Source organism: Nannospalax galili, unplaced genomic scaffold, assembly GCF_000622305.1.
Source record: "Nannospalax galili isolate Female #2095 unplaced genomic scaffold, S.galili_v1.0 scaffold342, whole genome shotgun sequence".
Classification (NCBI taxonomy): domain Eukaryota; kingdom Metazoa; phylum Chordata; class Mammalia; order Rodentia; family Spalacidae; genus Nannospalax; species Nannospalax galili.
In genome coordinates this window covers 2,024,858-2,052,023 of record NW_008349359.1, presented here as the reverse complement: position 1 = coordinate 2,052,023, position 27,166 = coordinate 2,024,858, and the positions used below count along the sequence as shown (strand labels likewise).

The window sequence follows — 27,166 nt, the reverse complement described above, 5'->3', positions numbered from 1 at the left end:
AAGGGGCTGGAGAGGTGGTGCAGCGGTTAAGAACACTGACTGGTTCTTGCAGAAGACCCAGGTTTGAATCCCAATACCCACATGGCAGCTAACAACTTTCCATAACTCCAGTTCCAGGGGATCTGACAGCCTCTTCTGTCCTCTGCAGGCATTGCACGACATGGGTGCACTTACATACATTCAGGCATAACACTTATGCACGTAAAATAATAATAAATAAAGTATAAAAAAATCTTACCAAAAAAATATAAGTAAATCAAAAAAATTTTAATAATTGTTTTGGGATATTTAGTAGATTGTTTTGAAGTAGCATATTGTTCACCAGAAGGTGAATTTTCTGTCCAGTCACTAAAAATAAAGTTTAGTAGATTATAAATATAATTGTAAATTATTATTTACATATACCTTATTATATAAATATAGTGAATAACAATGAAGTAATTGATAATTCATTCTCATGAATTCAGCTCTTGTCATAGCTTAGACTTTTTGTATTGTGTAGGAAAAAGAAGTGGTAGCAAGGGACAGACACAATGTGATGAGTCAGTTGCTTGTCTTTTGTTCTTCATATTTACCCCCTAGGCTAGGGTGACTGGTTGAGTTTGGTTATGGAAGGTTACTTGCTGCATCTTATTGTTTGAAGCTCCCTCCTTTCAGGTCTGCTGTGTCTTTCTAGGGTTTTGTGATATGCTCTTATTGAGGTTCCTGTCTCCCAGTCTAGTGTAAGCATTGAATCACACGATCTAATTACTGAGAAAGGAAAATGCCTCAACTCCCAGTAACCAATAAGATGAGTACTTAGTTTTATGACCTTCAGCCTCTTTCTTCCATGGAATGAGAGGGAATTTTCTCAAGCCCTTCATCGTGTACCCATGTCTTCTAGGGCTCTGTCATACTTTATTGTGACCCTCGTAGAGAGATTGTCAGCTGTCTTGATGTTACTCTCAGCAGGGCTTGATTTGCTTTGTCATGGTTCATTGGAAACTTTTTTGTCTGCCGATGCTATTATTTTTTGCTGCTATGATATCATGTTTTGCATTAAGCATTTCTAGGTATTTTGAACTGCACTTTTACTATTTGTGCATCTTTAATTTAGTTTTATATGTTTTTTTTTTAATAGAGCTTTTCTGGAGAGTTTATGCATCGACTGCCTCTTTTAGGAGAAAAACAGGAGGTAATTGTTTTTCCTTACATATTTCTGACAGTAAAGTAAAAAATGAATTAATTTTCCTTTTTTTTTTTGTTATGTTTAAAGGCTAAGGAGAATGGAACAAATCTCACCTTTACTGGAGAGAAAATTGTAAGTGTATTTGGACATTTGGGTATTAGCTCATATTTTAGTTTGTGTTCCTATACTTTTATTTTGGTATTCTAACACTGAGACAGAAAGTTACACCAAAATGTTGATAATGTCTGTGTGTAGATGATATTATGCGTGACTTTCATTGTCATGTTTGGATTTTTCTTGTTTTGTACAATAAACCTGTATTACCTTGGTTATCACCTCCCTTCCCTGAATAAATATTTGTAAATAGTAAGAAACTAATTCAAAGAATTATATATGGTAGAATATACTTGGAAGGAACTTTGGAAAATTGAAATAAGGCCAAGAGCTATTAAGTTATGCTTTAAATTACATAAATATAACTGTGTGGAGGCTTGTTTTACTTTCTCATTTATAACTAATTTCTGGGGTCTAGAGAGATGACTCAGTAGTTAGCGTGCTTCCTGTTCTTCCAGAGGAACAGAGTCCAGTTCCCAGCACCTACATAGGGTGGCTCACAACTGCCTATAACTCCAGTTCCAGTGGACAGATCCCCTCTTCTGGCCTCTTGCAGGCACCTGCATACATGAGGCAGATATTCACACAGAGACATACTCATATACATAAAACAAAAATAAGTCTTTATAACTAATTCCTCAAAGACGTTTCCAGTGTAAAATAAATAGGAAATATGATTGTTAGATCATGTTTCTCACAAAGATGATTACAATTTTAAATTTTACTTTAAAATTTTGCTTACTTTTTGAGACAAACTCTGACCATATAGCCTATACTAGACTCCAATTCATAGTTCTGCCTCAGCCTTCCAAGTGCTGGGATTATAGACCTGAGTCATGCTTGTTTTGTGATTTTAGTTTTATAGCAACTTTTTAAAGACATACTATATACACTCAAATTTATCCTTTTAAAGCATACAATTTAGTGTATTTTTTAAAGTGTATTCTCAAGTTTCATGACTACTAACTTCTAGATTTGGAACTCTCCATTGTCAGTCTGCAGTCTCTCCCCTCAGTCACTCACCTTTCTGTCTCTATGGGTTTGACTGATCCAGGTGTTTTATACAATGGAATCATACAGTATATGACCTTTGTGGCTTATTTCCCAATTTGACAACTCTGCTTTAACCTTTATTTCCTACCTGCACTGAGCAGTAAGACCTGCCAGGGGGTGAGAGGTCCTGGCTCTCTCAGCTCTTACCTGGGACTGTGCATGGCTTTGAGTATGTGTGCACAGCCCTGCTAATGTGTGTGGCCATCTAGGTTTCCAAGAATGGTTTGGAGTTCAAAGTTCATACAGATACCCCATTCTAGAATTTTTTTTTTTTTTTTCCTTTAAGCATTTTTTTCAGTCTTTTGATAAGTACAGTGCTAATGTTACATCAGGCAGTTCTGGTCTTTAACAGTTGCTGCCAAATACTGTTTTTGACAAGTGCTCTGAGTATGAGGTTTCCTACACTGAGTGATTCTGAGTCAATTCCTCTTAGTGACAACTCCTCTTAGCATGACGATTGCAGCAACCTGCCAGTCAGTTTAGGTGATTTTTTTTTTTTTTTAAGGGACTTCTGAGCCTGTTTTGTCTTTTTTATGGCTGCCATATAGTTAATCATTATAACTTTAAATTTGGGAGGCAGAGACAGGGGGATGTCTGTGAGTTCAAGGCCAGCATGGTCTACATAGTGAGTTCTAGGCCAGCTGGGGCTACAGGGAGACCCTGTCTCAAAAAGACCAAAAAAATGGATTATTCTGATGAGACACAGCAGCTATTTGTGTTGTGTGTATGTGTGTGAGAGAGAATTTTCTTCCCTCAGAGGGGGCAGAATCTGCTGCTTTCATTAAGAATGTTTGGTTTTAAAGATAAATACGAGCTATGTAAACAAATATGACAAATTTATAAGGATTTAGTTTTAAAAAGCCTTTGAGGAAACCCACACAATAGACTTAGCAAAGATTTTGGATAAACTCTTAAATGTGCTCACAAAAACTAAAGAAAAGCATGGATTAAGAGCTAAAAGAAACCACAAAGAAGCAGATAAAGTGATAAAAAGGAATAGAAATTATGACTGTGGCAAGTGTGATATAATTTCTATAATCCCATCACTGGGAAGGCTGAGGCAGGAGGATTGCATTGAGTTTGAAGCTAGCCTGGGATACATGTTGCCGTTGCCATGTTTTTAAAAATAACAAAATAGAGATTGGGAAACTGAAAAGAGTAGTAATTACAGTGAAAAGCTGACTAGCAGGGTTTGTTGTAGCACATTTGAGTGGGTAGAGGAATGCATTGCAATATAGGTTGATTAAAGCTTATCCATTCAGAGGAGTGGAAGGAGCAAAGAATGAAAACAGATGAAAGCGAGCCCAGGAGACTTAACGAAAATACCATATGGACCAACGTGTGTATAATAGAGTCTGAGGAGAAAAGAGGTGTAAAAAAGGTCAAAGAAAGCATAACCAAAAACTTTCTAAATGTAATGAAAGCGTGAATTTCTAAAAAGATTGGGAAGTTCACAAAGTCAAACTCCAGGCAGGAATGAATAAGCAGTGCTTTATGTTCATAAGTTACTGTTATTCATTCATAAAAATGAAGTACTGGGGGAGGCCAATGGAGATGGTGGCAGCTGGGAAGGTGGGAGAGGAGAAGCCTGAGAAGCCGCAGTGAGCCGCAGTTAGCCTTAGTTGTCAGGATAGTGAAGGGGAAAGTTTCAGTCCCAGTGCTGAATAACAGTCAGCTGAGGAAGAAGCTTTCCAATAAAGTCTACTAAGATCTCCAAGTTTGAATTTGCCATAGGTAGTCAGATAAGTTTCCAAAGGTTACAGCTAATAAATTAAAATAGTACTTTTTTATTTTATTTATTTTTCTTTATTTTATGTGTATGAGTGTATTGCCTGCATGTGTGTAAGTACATTCGTGTCATGCAATGCCTGCAGAGGTTAGAAGAGGGCATCTGATCCCTTGGAACTGGAGTTAGCCAGTTGGTTAGCCAGATGGTTATTAGCCTCCATGTGGGTGCTGGGACTCAAACATGGGTCCTCTGCAAGAGCAGTCAGTGCTCTTAACTGCTGAGCCATCTCTCTAGCCCCAGAAATGGTACCTTTCTAAGAATTGCATTTTTAGATTACACACAGCTGTTAGTACATTGAGAGGGAAGCCAAAAGTTATTGTCTATTTAAAACAGTGAGCAGTTACTCTTCTACCTTTACTCCCTCATTCCTACACTGTGGTTCCCAGGACCAGCCTTTTATAGAGAGAGAGGGTATTACATTGTGAGGAAAACGTTACTAGACTATTGACTGAAAGTAAAAGTAAATTTAGATAAAATTAACCCTTTTTTTCCTATTTTCCATTTTCTATTGTTTTGGGTCCTCGTATACTAGGTATTATGTTGCTGTCAATGAATACAGACACTTAAGCTCATTAAATCCCCCCCCCCCCATTTTTTTTGTCTTTGAAGCAGGGTCTCTCTGTAGCCCCCACTGTCCTGGAACTCACTGTGTAGACCAGGCTGGCCTTGAACTCACAGAGATCTGCCTGCCTCTGCCTCCCTAGTACTGGGACTACAGGCGTGCCCCGCCATGCCCGGCTCCCCAAAATATTTTATGTGTATTATTGAGTATTTGAAATAGACCACTTCACTTAAATGGAGATTGCCCACTCTTCAGTAGTCTTCAAAGAACACCGTTTGCTACTAAAATAAATCAGTACTTTGAATGAGCTTCCCTTGGGTTTTGTACCTAGCTCCTGTAAGCATTTCCTTGGGAACTTGAGGCACATCATAAGCTGTTTCTTTTTCTGTTTTAATTAAAAATTTGTTTTTCATTTGATATGTGTGCGTTATGCCTGCATGTATAAGTGTACCTGTGTCCTGCAGTGCTTGTGAAGGACAGAACAGGGTTTTGGATCTCCTGGAACTGCAGTTATGGATGGTTGTCAGTCACCATGTGGGTGCTAGAATTTGAACCTGGGTCTTCTGCAAGGACAGCCAGTGCCATTTCTCCAGCCTCATTATTATTATTATTATTATTATTATTATTATTAATTATTTTATTTTTGGTCTTTTTGAGACAGGATCTCCCTGTAGCACCAGCTAGCCTGGAACTCACTGTGTAGACCAGGCTGGCCTTGAGCTCAGAGATCTACCTGCCTCTACCTCCTGAGTGTTGGGATTAAAGGCATGAGTCCTCCCCACACCCAACTCCCTTTTTTAAAGTACAAATCACCACCAAAATCCTTACTGCTGTAAGTATTGGGTTTCTTTAAAAATTTAAATGCATCCCCCCCAAAAGCATAACATTATATGAAAAATAATGTGATGCTCTTTTTGTGACTTTGTCAAAGCATTCAAGTTACTAACTTTTTAGATCCTATTTGAATTGAACTCACTGCAAGATTTCTTTTTGTATATTTCCATAGCTTTATTTTAAATATATACTACTGACTACATTTTAATTTAATGAAAGGAAAGAAAATGCCATTTTCAAACACATCTTCATTATGAATTCTCTTACCACATATACTCCATTGTATTTAGGGTGTTTTGTATTGTATATGGACTTTTTTTTTTTCCCTTTCGTTCTGTTTTTTTTTTTTTGAGACAGATTCTGTTGTAGTCTAAGTTGGCCTAGAACTTGCTATTTAGACCAGACTGACCTCAGACTCACAGAGATTTGTCTCTTCCTCCAAGTGCTAGGATTAAAGGCCTTAGCTACAATGCCTAGGTAGACTTTTTTTGTAATGTGACAGTTAAACCCATCTTTAAATTTTACAGTCACAGACAAGAAAAAATGATACAAGTTCCTTGGAAGTTACAATGTTAAATTGGGAGGCAGCTTCAAAGAATTTTATTAGTGGTAATTACTCACTGAGCTTATTTAATGTAATAAGTTCTGAAAAATAGCCAAAGTGTGGCTATTCCTACACTTTGTTCACTTACATTTAAGTTTAGTTTTTAAACCCCAAGTGAAACAATAAAAATGTACATAGCACTGTTAGTTCCTACATGATTTAATTAAGTTAGATAGATTTAACTTTTATGTAGACAAGCTATCCATTTTTTACTGTTTAAGTGACATATCGCTGGTGTTATTAGAAAAAAAAAAAAAAAAAAAGAAATGACATCTCTCTCTTCCATAGTCTGTACTTGACCCAAATGAAATAGTAATCTAAGGTCAAGATGAGGACAGAGAAAGACTGAGATGAATGACTTTACTTAAATACTAATACACTTTTGGGGTTGGAGAGATGGCTCAGCAGTTAAGAGCACTGGCTGCTCTTGCAGAGGACCCAGGTCTGGTTCCCAGTACCCACATGGTGGCTAACAGCTCCAGATCCAGAGAAATCCATTGCCTTCTTCTGACCCCTGTGGGCATTGCACAACATAAGAGCACTTATACACATACAAACAATACACTCATACACATAAAATAAAAATAATAAAATAGGGGCTGGAGACAGGGCTCAGTGGTTAAGAGCACTGACTGCTCTCGCAGAGGGCCCAGGTTCGATTCTTAGCACCCACCTGGCGGCTACAAACTGTCCTTAACTCCAGTTCCAGGAGAATCCAAAGCCCTCCTGACCTCCACGGCATTGCACAACATGGGTGCACTCACATACATGCAGGCAATACACTCATACACATAAAATAAAAATAATAAAATATTAAGAAAAACATTTTTAAAAAAATAATAAAATAGAAAAAAAAAACAATATATTTTGTCAAACTCAAAAAAAACCAAAAAGTACTGATATGTCCTAGAACTTTGATGACTTTGGAAACGGTTGTGAGACAAGCCAGAGTGTAAAAGGACAACTACTGTATGATTCATTCTATTCACACAAAGTGTCCTTAATAGTTGAATCTATGAGAAAGCAGGAAGTAAATTTGTTGTTTCAAGTGATGCTGACAGGTAGAGATGGAACATTATTGCCCAGTGAGTAAGGGTCTCTTGGGGGCAGTAGTATTTTGGAGCTAAGCACTGTGGTGCACGTCTAGTTCCAGCTACTTAGGAATCTGAGGCAAGAGAATCATTGAAGCATACGATTTGAACCACCCTGAGCTACAGAGACCTTGTCTCAAAAAAGTGGTACTTCATTCCGTTGAATTATGCTCATTAACGTTAAAATTATGACTTAGATGATATGTAAAATTCACCCCCATTTAAAAAAAAAATCCAGAAATGATAGCTAATAACAGTGTTTATCTGATAGGTTTATAAAGATTAAAGAGTACCTGGCGTGAGGCTGAAAAGATGGCTCAGTGGTTAAGAACACTGGCTGCTCCTGCACAGGACCTGGGTTTGATTTTCAGTACCTACATGGTGGCTAAACTGTCTGTAACTTCAGTCCTCGGGGATCCGACACCCTCTTCTGACCTTTGTTGGCATTGCACAGTACAGGTGCACTTATGTACATGCAGGCAATAAATACACTCATACACAGAAAAATAATAAAATACAAAAAAAAGAGTACCTGACATATAAATGGCATTTTTGTGAGGGTAAAATCTGTAGATGCCAGAGTTAAATGTACCACCACATTTGTCAAATTCTAGACCATGAAAATTAATCAGTACATTTTAAAATTTCTAAGAGGTAGTTTGAAGATATAAAAAATTAATAGAGCATTTTATTACACTATAAGATTTATTGGCTAATAAGTTCAGGAAAGGTTCAGTAATTATGAAACATGGAACATAAGGTACTCATAACTTTGAAGCTGTAAAATTTCCCAGTGTATTTCCTTGAAGAGAGACTATAAGGCAGAGATCAAAGTGTGATTTCAGCATGACATACATGTTACTGAGATAACAGTAACTCTAGCTTTGGAGGGTTTATGTGCTTTATTTGACTTTGAATTTGTATCATGGAATCTAAGAGTTGAATGCTAAAATTTTTCTTGGGTTTGTAAAACATTTTGAATATTTGAATAAAAAACTGGATTTCACAGAAAAATTCATAAATAATAAAATCTGTTATGTACTCTGAGGGATTTCATAGGTCAATGAAACTTACCTAGAGATCTCTGAATAAAATCTTTTCAGACCAGACGGAAATAAATTGCAATAGCAAGACCTCCTTTCACAGACAAGAAAGAAGAAATCAGTGACTTAATGCCCTCATTTCCTTTATCTTTCCATTTTAGTCTTGTTTGTAAAAACTAGTTCATGAGGAAATCAAGAATCACCTTCCCTCAAAGTCAAGGGCTTTTTAGTTCCCTTACTTAAGGAGGCAGTGATTTTGCCTCTCCCAACCCCACCAAAATATATTACAGGTAGGGTTTTTTTTTTAATTAAAAATTTTTTTAATTTATTTTTATTTTGTGTATGAGTGTATTGCTTGCATGTATGTAAGTGCACCACATGTGTGCAGTGCCCACAGAGGTCAGTCAGAAAGGGCATTGATTCCCCTGGAACTGGAGTTATGGATGGTTGTTATCTGTCATATGGGTGCTAGAAACTGAATCTAGATCCTCTGCAAGACCAGCCAGTGCTCTTAACCACTGAGCCAGCTCCCCCAGTTTAAAAAAAAAATAAAACATGGGGCTGGAGTGATGGCTCAGTGGTTAAGAACACTGACTGTTCTTGCAGAAGACCCAGATTCGAATCCCAGCATCCACATGGCAGTTAACAACTGTCTATAACTCCAGTTTCAGGGGATCTGACAGCCTCTCTGTCCACGGGCATTGCACAGCACAGGTGCACTTACCCACATGCAGGCAATACATGCATACACATAAAATAAAAATTATAAAATATTTAAAAAACCCAATGTTTATTAAATAGCAGTGATACATTTTAGAATCATAGAACACAGTTGGAAAAAAAGCAAATTTCTCAGTGTTTTCAAATTAGATTTTTTATTTAAATGTGAAACCATGTCAATGGAAACTCTGGTAGTGTGGGAAAGGGACTTCATTCAGAAATTTTTATATATACGGATATATAAATTTTATATATGGATATATAAAACAATATAGCATGAATTAAGATTAAACTTACTGACTTTTTATTGATACAGCTTTGTAAAAATGGTTGACTGTAACTTGTACATGGAAAGATTACACAATATTGTGTCTTAACAATTTATAGTCTAGCCTGCTTTATTGTATACACTACTGGCTTGTGTCACTTGGGACTGCTGTTTCAGTGAATGAAAGTGTCATGTTTCTAGGGTATATTCTAGAGCGAAATTTTCATATTACTGTTTTGTGCTCTGACTTATTTAAATTTGAGGTTTTGATGCCCCCTTTTCCTCTCTAGGCAATGCACGAACCGTTGCAAACGTGGCAGGATGCACCATACATTTTTATTGTGCATGTTGGCATTTCATCCTCAAAGGAATCATCAAAAGAAAATGCATTCGGCAATCTTTTTACTAGTAAGTTCGGTTTATTTGTTTTAAAAGTATACGTTAATATCTATTGATTTCATGCATGATAGCCATGAAGTAGAAAAATTGGAGTAGAAAAATTAACCTTTTTTTCAACATTCAGATACAGTCCCAGGTACTTTCTTTTTAGATATCACAGATAACTTGATTTTATTTTACTTTCTTTGACCTTCTTTCTGTGAAAATTTTGAAGTAGAATTTTCAAACTTCTGTTATCATGTTAGAACTTGGAAATTTGTAATTAATAAACATTGAAAATTTCTTAACATCTCAAGAATTTTTTTCCCCCTGTGGCTGTACAGTTGTTGAAGTCTTCACCTCTTACTTACAGTTTTGCAGTAGTTGGTTGTATTTTCTGTGGTTTCCATTCTTGGCTTTTTCCCCACTCTGTAGTTTCCTTCCCCACCCTTGCTTCCTTAAGCAGATTATTGAATAGAAACAATGATGGCAGCCATCCTTGTCTTACTGCTGACTTTACTGGCAATATTGCTACATTCTACCTAAAATTTTTTTTTAAATTTTATGTGTATGAGTGTTTTGCCTGCATATATGTAAGTGCACTTGTGTTGTGTAATGCTTAGGGAAGTCAGAAGAGGGTGTTGGATCTCCTGGAACTGGAGTTACAGGTGGTTGTTAGCCACTATGTAATTTCTGAGAATTGAACCTGGGTCCTCTGCAAGAGCAGTCAATGCTCTTAACCACTGAGCCATCTCTTCAGCCCCAGTACATTCTACTTTTAAATGTACAGTGTTTACTATAGAGTTTTCAAAGTACTGTATTTGATTGAATATGTTTTCAGTTCTTAGCTTACTAAGTATTTTCTTTTAATGCTAAGAAGGAATGCTCAGTCTAATCAATAGTTTACTTATATATTGATTGAAACTATCATGTATAGGCCAGGCATGATGGCATATTCATATACCTATAATCCTAGCACTCTGGAGGATAGGGCAGAAGGATCATAAGTTTGAGACCAACTTGAGCTTCACAGCAAGTTTTAGGACAACCCATGCTATATAGCAAGACCTTGTCTCAAAAAACAAAACAAAACTTAAAAAAAAAAAAAAGTAGGCTTTCTTATTCAATGTGACAGTTCAGCGTATTATGTTGCTGGTTTCTAATTTGAAACCATTCTTTAAATCTGCAGTACTACTGCTTGGTCACGATAGCACACTATACCCATACCTTCTGATACATATACATGTATTGTTGGATTCCTTTTTCTAGGATTAAATTTATTGTCTATGTTCAAAGTAAGTTGTCTATAATTTTCTTTTCTCATACTATCATTTACGTTTAACATCCAAGTTATGGTAATCTCATGCAGTGAATTGGAGAGTGGACCTTATTTTGTATGCTATTTTGTATTTTTGAATTTCTTTTCCTCCTGCCTCCACTTCTTTTTTGTTGCTTTATTTATTTTTATTTTATAACAAAACAGTTTTAAAGGGTAAAGCTATTTATTTCATGAGTATCTGATAAAACTTTCTTGTAATACTGTTTCAATCTGATACTCTTTTTGTCTGCCAACCTAAATAGGTTTTCTTTAAAACTATTTCTTTAAAACTTTAAAACTTTTGTTCTAACTTTTTTTTGTGCTTCAGTTTCTCTGTGTATGTTTTGGGAAACTGTCCATTCAAAATTTATAAAACGACTGACAGTTTTTCATAATTTCTTTACAAATATCTGAATCTTTAAAAATATTAATATTGCTGGGTGGTAAGCACTAATACAATCCCAGTCCCTTAAGAGATGGAGGCTTGGGGCTGGAGAGATGGCAGCTTGGGGCTGGAGAGATGGCTCAGCAGTTAAGAGCACTGGCTGTTCTTACAGAGGACCGAGGTTCGGTTCCCAGCACCCTCATGGTGGCTAACAACCATCTCTAACTCCAGTTTCAAGGGACCTGACACCCTCTTTTGTCCTCCATGGGCACTAAGTGACATGGGTGCACTTACGTACATGTACGCATAACACCCGTAGACATAAAATAAAAATAAATAAAGCAACAACAACAAAAAAGAAGTGGAGGCAAGAGGAAAAGAAATTCAAGGTTATCCTTGACTACATAGGGAATTTGAGGCCAACTTGGGCTACATGAGGCCCTGTTTCAAAAACCCAGAAATGAGGGGTTGGGAATATGGCTCAGCCAGTAGAGTACTTGCTGCTCAAGCCTAAGGACCTGAGTTTGGGTCCCCAGCACCCATATGAAAAGTTAGGCACAGCAGCATAATCCCTAGCATTGGGGAAGCAGAGACAGTCAGATCCCTGAACAGTGAGTGAGTCCTAAGTTCAGTGAGAGACCCTGTCTCAAAAGCTAAGGTGAAGGTCAACTGAGAAAGACACCTGGCTTTGACTTCTAGACTCTACACATACATGTGCATACCTACATACTCATGTACACATGGACTTTACAATCACACCTACACCGGCATACACGTATGCACATATGTAAGACCAAGAATTAAAAATAAATAATAAAAACTTTAATATTGCTTTTGGCTTCTCTAACTTGTTAAATCTCTTTGGAATTTTGTTTTATCTCTGTGGACCAGCTTTTTTGGCTTTCCTCTTTCCAGCCATTTTGCGTATTATATCAGCCCTCATCTTCCTAGTGAATAATAAATAGACTGAAGGAAGCAGTTGCTGGTATTTATTTTCAGCCAACTTTTGAAAAGGATAGGAAGGAAGCTCTGCTTCACCCCATTTCATCTACTTCATTCATCAAACCTGATTCTGGTCCCTCTTCTTTTTTGACTCCAAAGGAACTAAAACTGCCATAGTCTGCTTTTGTGCTCAGAGTTCACTGTGACCCTAGCTCCACCCTCCTGCACTGTTCTGTTTCCATTCCATCTTGATTCCTAGACATATTTGACTTGTTTTCAAGCTTATGTCTTTTTTTTTCTGTTTTAAATATTTTCATATATCTGTTATTTGGAACTATAAAGATATATTAAGACAGGGTTAATACCATCTGAAAGCCTAGAATTATCTTTTTTATGTGTGGTGCTGGGGGGACTGAACCTAGTACCTTACATATGCTAGACAAGTGCTCTACTGCCGAGTTATAGTCTTAGTCCAGATACTTTGTTTTGTTTTGAGAGAAGGTCTAAATGTCTCCAGGCCGGGTTCAAACTTGCACAGTCTTTGTGCCTCAGCCTTGGAGTGCCGAGATTATGAGCATGTGCTATGTACATGGCCTCTTTCTTATTAAAATGTGATAGAACTTGGCATCAAAGGCCTTAGTCCTCCTGCGTCTGCTTTTCAAGTTCTGAGATTTCAGTTATACACTAAACCCAGCTAAATCAGTTTTCACTTATCAACCAAAGCTAGAATTTATCCAAATTTTAGTCAGTCAGTTTTTTAGGGTTTTTTGTTTGTTTGTTGTTGTTTTAGGTAAGGTCTTTCATGACTCAGACTGGCTTCAAACTCATTATATAGCTGAGCTGACCCTGAACTCTTGATCCTCCTGTTTCTACCTTCCAAATGTTATTGCAGTTATATTCTGCCATTCCTGGCTCAAATTAGTTCATGTACGTAGTTGTGTCAATTATAATATTATAGTCTGTAGGGTTGCTTCAATGAGGCAAAACTTTCCAGTTCATCTTGTAAGTAACACTTTTTTAAAACGCTATTCATTAACCAAGTTTTTATAAAATGTTAGCTAACAAGTTGTGGCAAAGTCCAGTTCTGATTTTACTAGATGGTGCTTTGCTTTCATTTGAACTTTGTTTTTCATATTTGAGTAAGATCCTGGTTACATATTTAGGAACCGATTATTTTTATATCTTATTTTATCAGGGAGGGTCTATTAACTTGCATAAATTAGTATGAATTTGTAATGTTTAAAAAGTACTTTGCATTTTTAAAGTGATATCAATCTTGCACGATCACATAAATTAAAATCAGTAAAACAAACCCAATAAAGCATTAGGAAAATACAGGTAAGGGTGGACAGAAGATAGTAATAGAATGAACAAGGAAGTTCTATAGAGAAGGTTAGGGATATGTTGTAAAACGTATAAATGAGTATATTTGGAATTTAAAGGACATAGAATAGTTTCAGATGGGCAGCTCAGGGATGGCTTTCAGGAAGAGTATCACAGTCTAATCCTTAAAGAATATGAGCACGCGACTGGGGAGGTCAGTGGTGAAGTACTTATAAAATGCTTGCAGTTCAGTGCTCAAAACTCATGTTAAAACAAAAATTAAAAAAACAGGTTTGGTGTTGTGTACTTGTAATCCTAGCACCATGGAGGCAGAGACAGGTGAATCCCTGGTGCGCTCTAACCAGCTGCCTAGCCTACATGGTGAGTTCCGGTCTCAAAAAAAGAAAAGAAAGTGGATGGCACATGAGGATTGACCTATAAGGTTGTCTTTTGGGCCTCCACATACATGTGCACACATGTGCATGCTCAACCTGGACAGGTCCACACAAGAACATGCAAATGGGAAAAGGTCTTTCCCACCTAAGACTGGAGTAAGGATGTTGGAGCCTATGCAGGGCAAATAATGAACTAGGAGAGTGATTCATGAATTTCAGTTACTCTATCTAATGTAATATTCACCAGGATGGAAGTTCTTTTAGTAATTTCTTAATTTAATTCTGAGTCCTGTGTTTTGGCAGTGACTGTTGAAGTGAAGGGCCCCTATGAATACCTTACTCTTGAAGACTACCCATTGATGATTGTAAGTGAACTTGTATTTTTAACCTTGACATTAAATAAATTTAGCTCAAAAATTTTCCATGTTTTGTAGCAATATTCTTTATTAGAAAATTATCCCCATGCAGGTCAGAAAATGTTACCTGAGGTTTTGATCTTTTTTTTACTGGACTGTGACCTTAAGAGGCTTAGTTTAGCCTTGTGGACCTCATCTATGAAAAGAAAAAGCCAATGACTTGTGAAGTATAAACTTGGAATGTCTCTGTGACATCTCACAGCTCATATGCTTTAGGTTCCAAAACAGGCTCATCTTCCTATGACCATTTCACGTCTGAGCCCACTTACAGAAACAAAACAGTGGAACTTCTTCTTCCTCATGGAGTGTGTGGCCTATGCTGAGAATATACTTAATCTCTTTGCGGACATTGTTCAAAATCGCTCTTTCTTCCTACACTTTTAGTAGTTTTCCTTTTCCGTTGTGTTTTCTTGCCTCTAGATGCATGTTTACCTTGCCATGCCTTTTTTTCTCTTCACTGTTGCCTTCATTTTTATCACTGGATTGTGAACTAAAAAGGCTCAATTAATACAAAGAACAGTTAGACCAGGGGAAAAGTAAAGTCTTTTTTATACTCTGCATCTCTTGATAAAACTGGATCAGTCTTTGTTAGTACACACTGGAGGTTACAAATTTTTCAAATGGAAGACAGAATCTGTTTTTGTAGTTGTTATACTGTATATTGTCTTAAAATCTAAATACTTGCTCTTTGCCCTAATTCTCCTTTTTATCTCTTTCCCAATTTGATGACAGTTTTTCATGGTGATGTGTATTGTATATGTCCTTTTTGGTGTTCTCTGGCTGGCATGGTCTGCCTGCTACTGGAGAGATCTCCTGAGAATTCAGTTTTGGATTGGTGCTGTCATCTTTCTGGGAATGTTTGAGAAAGCTGTCTTTTATGCAGAATTCCAGAATATTCGTTATAAAGGAGAATCTGGTATGTGAAAAGATTGCCATAGGAAAAAACATTTATTTTCTGGGGACTGGGGTGGGGAGAGGAAGGTACATGTGCCATAGCATGTGTGTGGAGTCAGAGGACTTGAGGGAGTTACTTCTTACCTACCACGTGTGTCCCAGGGATTGAATTTAGGTCCTCAAGCTTGGCAGCAGGTGCCTTTCCCCACTAAACCATCTTGCCAGCTTTTAAAAAGATTTATTTTTAAAATTATTTGTTTGGGAGGTGGGGTATGTGCATGTGCAGGTGCCTGTGGAGGTTAGGGACATTGAATTCTTCTGGAGCTGGGGTTACAGACAGTTGTAAGCTGCTTGACGTGGGGCTGAGGACCAACCTGAGGTCCTCTGTAAGAGCAATATACACTCTTAATTGCTGAGCCTTTTCCCTATCCCCAGATTTGCTATTTTTAATGACTGCATGAGAATTTTTCTCAGGCCAGCAGTCATTACATAGATAGGACTTTTCAGTTATTTATTAAAGTAACTAAAGCAGAATCCCTGACATTGTGACTTTTACTTTTAATCTTGTATTTTCATGGTAGCATGAGAATACTTTTGAAATCGACAAACAAATTATAAAAGTAGTGACTGTTAGGAAGTGATTAATGCCATCCTTAAATCTCAATTGCCATTGATACTTGAGGTAGCATTATTGCATGTATCTAAGAAAGAAAGAAACAATGCCAGCAATACCAAGAGAATAGGAAGATGCTTATAATTTAGTAAGGTTAGCTGACTATAATGGGAATTGTTTTGTGGTGATGTTTATTGAGAAAACTTAAGACATTCTTAAGTTTGATTATTAATTGTTCTTAAGGAGTTAATTGTTAAGTTTGATTATTAATTGTTGTTGCAAGATATATTAATTAGATCTTTTCCAGGTTTTCTTTTTTTTTTTTTAGAAGTTTTTTTTTTTAATGTGTATGAGTGATTTGCCTGCACATATATGTATGTACACGACATGTGTACAGTGTTCAAGAAGACCAGAAGATGGTGTTTCATCTGGAGTTATGGACAGTTGTGAATGCCATGTGTGTGTTGGAAACCAAACCCCAGTCCTCTCCAAGAACAGCCAGTGCTCTTAACCATGGAGCGATCTTTCCAGGTCTTTTTACCCAAGTCTTTGAAGAGCTTGAAAATAGCAGATGTTGGGACTAGAGAGTTAGCTCAGCAGTTAAGAGCACTAGATATTCTTGCAGAGGACCTAGGTTCAATTCCCAGCACTCATATGGCAGCTAACAGCCATCCATAATTCCAGTTCCAGGGGATCTCATGCCCACTTTTGACCTCTGCAGGTATTGCATGACATGGGTGTACTTACATACATGCAGACAATAGACTCACATACATAAAATAAAAATAATAAAGCCAGGTATGGTGGCACATTCCTTTAATCCCAGCACTCAGGAGGCAGAGGCAGGAGGATCTCTGAGTTCAAGGCCAGTCTGGTCTACATAGTGAGTTCCAGGCCAGCCTGAGCTACAGGGAGACCCTGTCTCAGAAAAAAGGCCCCCCCCCCAAAATAATAATAAAATATTTTTAAAAAAGAAAAATAGCAGATGTGAAGTTGAAAACTGTGCACATGCGTATGGGTATATGTGTGTGCATTGTGCTTTTCCATGCATAGTTGTAATTCACAGATTGTAAAAAATGGTAGGGAGAGTCCCTTGATGCTGCAAACTTTCTTTTTTTGTCTTTTTGAGATAGGGTCTCCCTGTAGCCCCAGCTGTCCTGGAACTCACTATGTAGACCAGGCTGGCCTTGAACTCACAGAGATCTGCCTGCCTCTGCCTCCTAAGTGTTGCGACTACAGGTGTGCACCACCACGCTCGGCTCCGATGCCGCAGACTTTCTATATAGGGTAAGATACTCTTAAGTTTTTAGTGAAGTTGGGGATAAGTAGTAAGTTGAGCATCCCTGGTTGTGCAAGTGAGTAAAAGCACTAGTTATATTAGCCTATGTGCTTGCAAAAATTGTACAAGAGCTATTCTTTCTTAGTAGGTCCAATACTTGTGTTCATTCTGAAGTGTTAGAGACCTACATTCTAGTATTGAGATTGTGCTTTTGATTGAGCTTGAGTATATAGTGTCATTTTTTCCTTTCTTTCACATAGTCCAGGATGCCTTGATTCTTGCAGAACTGCTTTCAGCAGTGAAACGCTCACTGGCTCGAACCCTGGTCATCATAGTGAGTCTGGGATATGGCATAGTCAAGTGAGTATTAGCTTCTGAATGAAGATGCCTGATTAAATTGAAGCACTGTTGCAAGTTAGAACATGGTAGTTCTGAAAAATTTGATAAAAGGATATTTTTAAACAATTAAAATATTTTATCATTTCTATTTTATGTGTGTGAGTGTGTTGCCTGCATGTATATAAGTGTACTCATGTTGTGTAATGCCCTTGGTATACAGCAGATAAAATATTGGGGGTTTACATTTGTAGAGGAAGGGAACACAGACAAAATTGAAATGAGTTAAATAAGCAGTATATCAGTGAAAAGTACTACAGAGCAGAGTAAATCGAACAAGGAGTACTTAGCAGGAGTTTCAACTTGCAGTTATAAATAGGGTGGCAGGAAGGCCTCACTTAGTGACATCCAAGCAAAGATTCCAAGAAAGCAAGGGGACTGTCTATTCACCCAGAGGAAGAGATGTTGAGATGTGATCAGATTCTATACATGTTTTGAAGGTAGAGCCAGTAGAATTTCCTGATGATCAGATGTTTGATGTAAAAGAAGAGGAACTAAGGATGATGCCACCTGTTTGGGTCTGCTCAAGTGGCAGGAGGGAGTTGACATTTCCTGAGTGCAGGAAGACCTTAGGTGGAATTGGCTTGGCACCATGGCAAGATTAAGAGCTTAGCTAGATAACCTGGGGAGAGGCTGAGGCCAACATAGAGGTTTGAGGGGCTGGAAAGATGGCTCAGCAGTTAAGAGCACTGGCTGCTTTTGCAGAGGACCTGGGTTCAGTTCCCAGCACCCACATGGCGGCTAATAACCATTTATAACCCTAGTTACAGGGGATCCAATGCCCTCTTCCTCTGAGGGCACATACATGCAGACAAAACACTCATATACATAAGATAAAAATAATAAATTTTTTTTAAAAAGAACTTTGAACCTCTGTGATGGCTCATGCCTTTAATCCCAGGACTCGGGAGGCAGAGGTAGGTGGATCTCTGTGAGTTTGAGGCCAGCTGGGCTACTGGGAGACCCTGTCTCAAAAAGACCAGAAAAAAGAAATTTGAAAGTCATCAAGATGCAGATACTATCTAAAGTCATGAGACTAGATTTGGTCACCAAGGAAGTGAATGAGATAGAAAAGATTCAAAGACTGGGTCTTTGCACAATTTCTGTTTGGAGTCAGCAGCATGCAGTAGAGTTAGCAGAGGAAATCGAGGAGTGACCATTGAGGGTGGAGACAAACTGAAGACTCTGTTTCAAGGAAGAATTACTAATTGAATCAGATGCTCTGATAGGTCAAATAAGAGGACTGAGAATTAATTATTGAATTTAGCAGAATGGAGAATGTTAGTGATCATAACAAGAATAGTTTTGGTGAAATGATAGAAATAAAAACCCAATTAGAGGGAATTCAAGAGAGAATAGGACAGGAATAGTCCAGAGAGAAACAGGTATTTCAAGGAGTTTAACATTAAGCAAGGAGTTAATACTTAAAATTATTTAACAAATATTTACCTTTTTAAATGTGATTACATATTCAGGATTTATAAGATACATCAGTAGAGGAAGGTTCTCTACCCTTATGGAGGTCTTCCTAGCTGGATATAGCAGTATAGATATATATGGCTTAGGAAGATATAATTGAAGCCAGTGGATCTCAGTCTATATACTATGAGCCACCTGGTAGTTTTGTTAAAATATAGATTCTGATTCAGTAGGATTTTTGAATATTAGGATTCAAGGCTTTTCCACTTTCTAATAGAGGTTGCTAAAAAACCTTATTTTTAGTTGAGTTTTAAGCTTGATGTTAGGTAATGAACTGCAAGATTTGCTAATGTTACTGAGTTTATGTTTTGTTGTTGTAGTTCTTGGTTTAAGGCAGGGTGCCATATGTGTATGAGTGTTTTGCCTGCATGTATGTCAGCGCATAGGTGTCATGCAATGCTCACAGGAATCAGAAGAAGACATTGGATCCACTGGAGCTGGAGTTATAGATGGTTGTTAGCTGCATGTGGGTGCTGGGAACTAAACCTACATCCTCTCAAGAGTAGCCAGTGCTCTTAACTGCTGAGCCATCTCTTTAGCCCCAAAGTCCACATCTTTTAAAAATCACGTGCTGAGCCATACACAGATAAAAAGATACACTGATTGGAACATTTTTCTAGATAATATAAAAGGATGGAAAATTAATGGGGTGTGCATTGGACAGAATTAGACATAGATTGGTAGTTGTTGGGACAGTGATGGGTTTGTTTATTGGGGTTTATTCTAGGTTTTAATATGTTTCCAAAATTTTCTATGATAGTTTTAAAAATGTAGTAACAAAGGACCAGATCTTAAGTTATAGTATTCTTGTCTTTTTTAAAGACCTGTTGATCTTAGGTGTGGTTTTCTTTCTCTCAGGTGAATCAGGTATGTGTTGTCACTGACTTGATCTGTACTAATTGCCACTCGTCCCCAACAGTTAGCTTGCCTTGTGACTTGCTGCTTGTGTACTCAGTTGGCTGTCTCTTTGCTTCCTTTTTAGGCCTCGCCTTGGAGTCACTCTTCACAAGGTTGTGGTGGCAGGAGCCCTCTATCTTTTGTTCTCTGGCATGGAAGGTGTCCTCAGAGTTACAGGGGTCAGTATTGCTTAGACAGGATTGTTTTTTTATTTATGAAGTTTTCTTAGTTTGAATTTTTATGATCAGTTCAATTTTAATGTTTTTGTCTTGAGAACGTGAGTTGAAGTGTCTGTGGACTGCTTTTCTTTTGTTGTCTGTGGGTTCTGATTTTCAAAAGGCATGTACTGATCTGAAATGCTGAGGTTCAGGAGTGTTTGAGATTTGAGAGCTTTTCAGATTTTGGAATGTTTGTATAGACTACTGGCTGAGCATCTGTTGATCTAAAAATCTAACATCTGCAATGCTTCAAAATCTCAAAGTATTTAATGTCATAGGTTTGGCGTTTTTGAATTAGGGATGTTCAACCTATATAACTTAAGTGGTTTTTTTTTTTTTTCCTAATTTTCTCTGTTAGAGCTTCATAAGTTTAGGGTATGATCCATGAGTACCTGCCCATCTGTCCACAAATTGTCTCCCAGGCAATTGATGCCTATTTACTGGCTCATCTAATCTAAAGCAACAACTTGATTGCTTTCCTAGCACTTGAAATATAAAGGCTTAGATGCAATTAAGTTTCACGTCATCCATTGCCAAGGAAGAAAACTAAAGCATAAAGATGTGAGTGATAACGAAATTGATTCGTGAGTTGAGTTAATGTGAAGTAGGCCCTTTGGGGCATTAAAATTATTTAAAAATCGGATTCTATTACCCCTGTTAAATTCTGTATAGTTGGCTCGCTAAGTTTAGCAGTGCTTTCTTTCAGTATTTGTGATTGTAAAACTGCTTTTCAACACACACTTTCCTTCGTATGTACTTTCTTTAAACTCTTAGCAACTAACCCTCTATTGATTGTGTTTTCTTTCTTCTGCTGCTGTAGTATTTTTCTTACTCCTTGGCTCTGATAGTAAGCCTGGCCCTCTCAGCAATTGATGCCTGTATTATTTTATGGATATCCTTTCAATAATTCTCCGGTGATTGGGTTGTTAGGAGTATATAAAAAGCATCTTACATTGCTGGGCGTCATAGCGCACACCTTTAATCCCAGCACTTGGGAGGCAAAGGTGGCAGATCTTTGTGAGTTTGAGGCCAGCCTTGTCTACATAGTGAGTTCCAGTACAGCTGGGGCTACAAGGAGACCCTGTCTCAAAAAGACAAAAAAAAAAAGCATCTTACATTTATATGTTTATACCTCTGAAAGCTAGCAGTGTAGTTTTGGTTAAATGTAACTGCTTACGTTTTATTTGAAGGGTGAGTTACTGTTCGTAAAATTTCATTGTTACAATTTTGTGAATCAATAATTCTTAGTGTATTAATGATAACAATAATTACTTAAAATGTGAGAAGTATCTTTTTAGTGTTAGCTTAAATGGCAGTGATAGGAAATCCTGACGGGATGGGGTTATAAGCACTAGGACTTTTTTGTGTTGTCATCTCTTAATGAGTCTAGTGTGCTAGGAATTCTATGGTAGTATTTAGCAGCAGTTTCATTGAATTACGATTGTAATTGACAATTTGTGTAAAGTACTTACAGCTGAATGCCCTCTGTTTAGGTTTGTAAGAAGGGAAGAGTGATCAGAAGCCAAGTGTTAGCCCTGATAGTCTTCTTTCAGTTCAAATGCCACATCATTCTGGCTGACTGTATAAATGCAGAATTGTGTGCTGGTTTCTTCTCTGTGCCTCTCTAGCCATCTGTTTTCACCACCTCATTTTCTTTGTCTGCAGGCCCAGACTGATCTTGCTTCCTTGGCCTTTATACCCTTGGCTTTCCTAGACACTGCCCTGTGCTGGTGGATATCCTTCTCGTTGGCTTGTTTGATGGCAGTCCATTTTCTCCCCTTGGAGATTGCTTTCCATTAATCTTTCTGTTGATTTCTCCTTAATTGGGAAATGGTATATTTTATGTGTTAACAGCTTGGGGGTGCAGGTAAGCAGTTTTTTGTTTGTTTTTTAATTCTTAAGATCACAGAATTCAGTTGCTAAGCACAACTAAAAGTTTCTGCTTTTTTTAAAATGAGCGTGTCCTCTTGATTTTGGATATTATTTGTTTATCTTACTTGGTATGAGAATCATTGGCGTGCTGGTGCTGCTCTTTCTTTTGGTCTAGCAATTATGAAGTTTATGAAAAATGTTTGATCCGTAAAATGTGTTTTCAGGAACTACTTGAGGGGTTTGATTCTTCTAAGTCTCTTAAGTACAGTTAGCAAGTTTCAGCTCTAGGAAGGAGGAGTGTCTTGTTCTTTCAAAAGCTGAATTGGAATGTTCTGAAAACTTTAACCCTTCAGAATAAATACTGATTCATTCACCAAAAAAGGCAGCTTACAAACAAGTTACTATTTGATTATTTTCTCCTTTCCCTTAAACACTTAAGTTTTTATAATTTATCTTTTAGGGGTATTCTAAGTTTTCTTTTTGGTCTGCATATATTTGATCCTAGTGAAATTTGTAGTATTTCTGCCTTGACAGATTGTAATGGTTATAAAAAACAGTGTGAAAAAAAATGTAATTTTGTGAATTTGAGTGAGTATAGCAAAAAAGATCAAAATTAAAGTGTCTAAATGACCAAAACTTTTCTAGATTAGTATCTTGCCAAGTATACTTAGTGACTCTGTGAGTATTGGGAGAGTGAAGGGTAAGATAGGATTAAGAAACAGTGAAGGATCTGGTAAAGGCACAGCAAGCTCAAGCTCCCTTATATGTAATAAGATTCCATTTTTATTTTAAATTATGTGTCTATGTATGTACCTGTGTGGTTTTTTTTGCGTGTGAGTACACTGCTTGTGGAAGCCAGAAGAGGGCATTGGATATCTTGGAGTTAGAGTTACAAGCAGTTGTAAGCTGCCTGGTGTGGGTACTGGAAACCTAACCTGGGTTCTCTGCAAGAGTGCATGCACTTTCAACTGCTGAGCCCTCCTTCTAGCCCCTTTATTTATTCACATTTAATTTTTATGTGTGTGTGTGTGTTTCTGTTGGGGGGTGGGGAGGGGGTTGCGCCACAGTACACATGGGGAGTTTCAGAGGACAAATTTGTGTTTTAGGTCTTGTCCTTCCACTTTTGGGTTCTGGGGATGGAACTCAGGCTGTCAGTCTTGCATTGTTGGATATTCAGTACCTCTACCCAGCGGAACCATCTCATAAACCTCTGTTTCTCATTCTGAAAGTTGAATGTGAGAACAGACATATCCATAATAATCCTTAGTTCCCTTTTTGTCCTTCCTTGAGAACTTCTACTTGGGAATAATGTTATTAAAATGAAGCTTCACTGCTTTTGGATAATTGCCTGGGATTCTCAGGCAGTTGGGCCTTAACCATAGTGCCAGCAGATGATAGTAGTTGTATAAGATGGCACTATGGGGAGGTGGGGGGACAGTGTATTTGTGGATGCAAGTGTAATTATGGTTTGAAGGCAGATTAGCCAGGCCTGCTGAGGACGAAGTGCTATCTTTGATACTCTGTCCCTTGTATGTCACTTTGTCTTTTTTTTCGTCTTTAACTTTTTTTTCTAGCAAGTCTGGTTCCTGTTTTTTTCTTTGTATTTTTTCCTTTTATTTTTCCATTCTTATCTTACCCTGGTTCTGTCCTCTTTTCTGTATCTTACTGGTAATCATGGTGAGTTTGTATTTGTGAGATTAAGTAAGACAGCTGTAAGATCACTGAGATTTGTAACTTAACTTTCTGAACGTTTAATTCCTTGACTTGGAAACACATATTTATTAGCTTGACTCAAACAATGAAGCTATTAAAACTTCGGAGGAACATTGTAAAGCTGTCTTTGTACCGGCATTTCACCAATACACTTATCTTGGCAGTGGCAGGTAAGTCGGGAATTTTCTTTGTGTTGAAAAATGATCATGTGATTCTTTCAGAACAGAAATTCTTTTTTTAAAAAAAATATTTTATTTATTATTTTTATTTTATGTGTATGAGTGTATTGCCTGCGTGTATGTGAGTGCACCCATGTCATGCAGTGCCATGGAGGTCAAAAGAGGATGTTGAATTCCCCTGGAACTGGAGTTAAGTAAGGATGGTGTATGTGTTGGGGGAGGTTATGTGCACACATAGGTGCACATGCATGTAGAGGTCAGAGGTCAAGGCCAGGTGTCTTTTTCTATCACTTTCCAACTTATTTTCTGAGACATGGTCTCTCACTGAACCTGTAACTCATGAATTTGGGAAGACTAGATGGTCTGAGAGCTCCAGATATCCTCCTACCTCGGCCTTCTAGTGCTAGGATTACAGGTGCAAGTCACCATGCTGAGCTTTTTTACAAGGGTGCTGGGGAACTGAACTCAGGTTCTCATGCTTGAACAACAAGCACCTTCCCTACTGAAACATTTTCTTAGCCCCCACACCTGGGTTTTTTACATGAATAGTAGGAACTCCAGTCCTTATGCTTGGGTAGCACTTGCCTGAGCCGCCCCCCAAAACTTAATCTCTTTTAAAATGTCATAATCCGGGACTGGAGAGATGCCAAGAGCACTGAGGACCTGGGTTCAATTCCCAGCACCCCCATGGCAGCTAACAACCATCTCTAACTCCAGTTTCAGGGAATCCAAAGCCTTCTTCTGACCATGATATGGGTGTACTTACACACATGCAGGCAATACAATCATACATATAAAATAAAAAAATAAATAACTTTTTTTAAAAGTTATAAATCCTTTAGAGATTTTGATTAGAGCTAAGAATGCTTTCTTTGAAGGGTTGGGGATTTAGCTCAGTGGTAGAGCACTTGCTTAGCAAGCACAAGGCCCTGGGTTCGGTCCTCAGCTCTGGAAAAAGACTAGACAAAAAGAATGCTTTCTTTTAATAAAATGAAAAAAAACTCTCTGCTCTCTGTAACTACTGATAGCCTCTCAGGTTAAGAATTTCTGTTCTGGGGGCTGGAGAGATGGCTCAGCGGTTAAGAGCACTGACTGCTCTGCAGAGGACCCAGGTTCAATTCCCAGCATCGGACCAGCCCAGACCGGAGCAGTTCAGTCCGACGGGAGCAGGGTCCCCGAAAGGGTGGACAAGGATTCGGCGAATGACAAACAGACAAACACACAGGAGTTGGTGCAAGTCTGAGTGTAATTTTGCAGCTGCAGAGCTCAGATTATAAATTACAAAGTTACATGATTACATCAGTAAGCCATTGTTTTACAGTTTAACCATTTTTTAAGAGTTCTGATTCCAGAGACAAAAGTGAAACACAGGTGAACAATACATTGTCAAACTTTAACTAACACTAAAGAGAAAGTTTGTTTTTCATCTTAGTGAGTTACATTAGAGACCTTTATGTTTTGTGGTTACCCGGTGAGCTGACCTCAAACCACTATTGTACTTTCAATACTAGCTCTGTAATTATTAATGTTTCTGTTTGAATTCTAGGTGATACACAACAATGTTGCTATATATCTATCTTTTATTTTTCCTTATTCATTAATATGTTCCAAACCCCAAGTTACATCAATATCCTATTCTAATCCTGTAGCTCTCATGAAATCCTTCCAAGTATGGGACTTATAAACATAACTATTTCATCTTAATAAAGGTAGTGATAGCGGTGCCAAGGACACCAGGTGCTTTCCGGGCCCCCAGAAAGCCCAAGATACAGTGACAGAAAAATAATAGCAAGTAAAGCATGCCAAGTACACTGCATGTTTCTCAGCACAACCAACTCCAAGAGGCAACCTTCCTTGAAGTTCCAGCCTCGACCCACGGAGGATCTCATGTGGGCTCCATTGGAGATGGTGTGACACCCATACACACAAAAGCTGAGTGTGACATCATGTACCCATAATTCTGGCTCTGGAGAGGCGGAGACAGGAGGATCCCTGCGGCTTGCTGGCCAGCCAGTCTAGCCAGTTGGTGAACTCCAGGTTCAGTCTGAAATAACAAGTTGGAGAAGTGATTGAAAAAGATACTGGTCATTCATCTCTGGCCTCCACACTCATGTGCACTCACCTACAGGAATCCATATCACCCCACAAATAAAAACTTTAATAGTAAATTTTCAAAAAAATATTTATTTATTATTTTTATTTTATGTGTATGCGTGTATTGCCTATCTGTAGATAAGTGCACCCTTGTCATGCAGTGCCCACGGAGGACAAGAAGAGGCTGTTGGATCCCCTGGAACTGGAGTTACAGACAGTTGTTAGCTGCCATGTGGGTACTGGGATTTGAACCCGGGTCTTCTGCAAGAACAACCAGTGTTCTTAACTGCTGAGCCATCTCTCCATCCCCAGTATAATAAATTTTTAAGACTTTAAGAGCCATTCTTTTTTTCTTTTGTTTTTTGAGACATGGTCTCCGTGTAGCCCCAACCGACCTGGAACTCAGTATGATCAGGCTGGCCTCCATCTCGTAGAAATCTACCTGCCTCTGCCTTCCAAGTGCTGGGATTAAAGGCTTGTCCCACCATGCATGACAAGAGCCATTCATTTTTAAATATATTAGTGAAAAAACTAAATTTCATAATTTCTGCACATATATCCATTCTTTTGAGGCATTCTGTTTCTTCAAGCAAGTACCTTTTTTCCTTTTCTTGACTGGATCTTGCTATGTAGCCCAGGTTGGCCTTAAGTTCCTGGTGCTCTCATATTCAGGCTTCCAAGGATTGGAGTAGATATATGCCATCATTTCTAAGTCAAATTAACTGGAACTGTGTGCCATATAGTGTGATTAATTTAGAAGACATTTTTACATGCTTATTTGGTTTTATGGTATGTGTGTGTGTGTGTGTGTGTGTGTGTGTGTGTGTGTGTGTGTAAGGATTGAATCATCTTACACACTAGGCAAGTGATCTACTGAGCTACTTACTTGGTTCTATTAAAAAGCTGTAGAATTGTAGATTAGGGCACACTACTATTCCAGTGCTTTTATGTATGTCATTAAACATACATAAAACACAGACCTTAGATAGACTGTATCTAAACCATGCTAATGTGCCTGCCTCTTGACTCTTGTACCAAGAGTAGTTAGATTTGACCTATGATTGGAACCAGCTGCTCTGTTTGTATTGCAGTTGTGTTGTCAACCATTTTTTCATCTGACTAGCCATTG

At 37.9% G+C, this 27,166-nt stretch overlaps 1 protein-coding gene across 7 annotated transcripts in view; it reads left to right on the top strand.

Moving 5' to 3' along the window:
- Tmem87a (transmembrane protein 87A) overlaps window positions 1–27,166 on the top strand; it is a 57,905-nt gene that overhangs the window by 16,504 nt on the left and 14,235 nt on the right. For 3 of the 7 annotated variants that reach the window (XM_008846819.3, XM_029570264.1, XM_017801589.2), the window contains 9 exons: window positions 1,121–1,174; window positions 1,256–1,300; window positions 9,537–9,654; window positions 14,291–14,352; window positions 15,136–15,319; window positions 17,450–17,549; window positions 20,047–20,140; window positions 21,000–21,071; window positions 23,826–23,934. In XM_008846819.3, the coding sequence (XP_008845041.1) occupies window positions 1,121–1,174; window positions 1,256–1,300; window positions 9,537–9,654; window positions 14,291–14,352; window positions 15,136–15,319; window positions 17,450–17,549; window positions 20,047–20,140; window positions 21,000–21,071; window positions 23,826–23,934 (838 nt within the window). Of the gene's footprint in view, window positions 1–1,120; window positions 1,175–1,255; window positions 1,301–9,536; window positions 9,655–14,290; window positions 14,353–15,135; window positions 15,320–17,449; window positions 17,550–20,046; window positions 20,141–20,999; window positions 21,072–21,844; window positions 21,914–23,825; window positions 23,935–27,166 lie in introns of all 7 variants that reach the window. The other 4 variants (XM_029570265.1, XM_008846818.3, XM_017801588.2 and 1 more) reach the window with 2 other exon arrangements.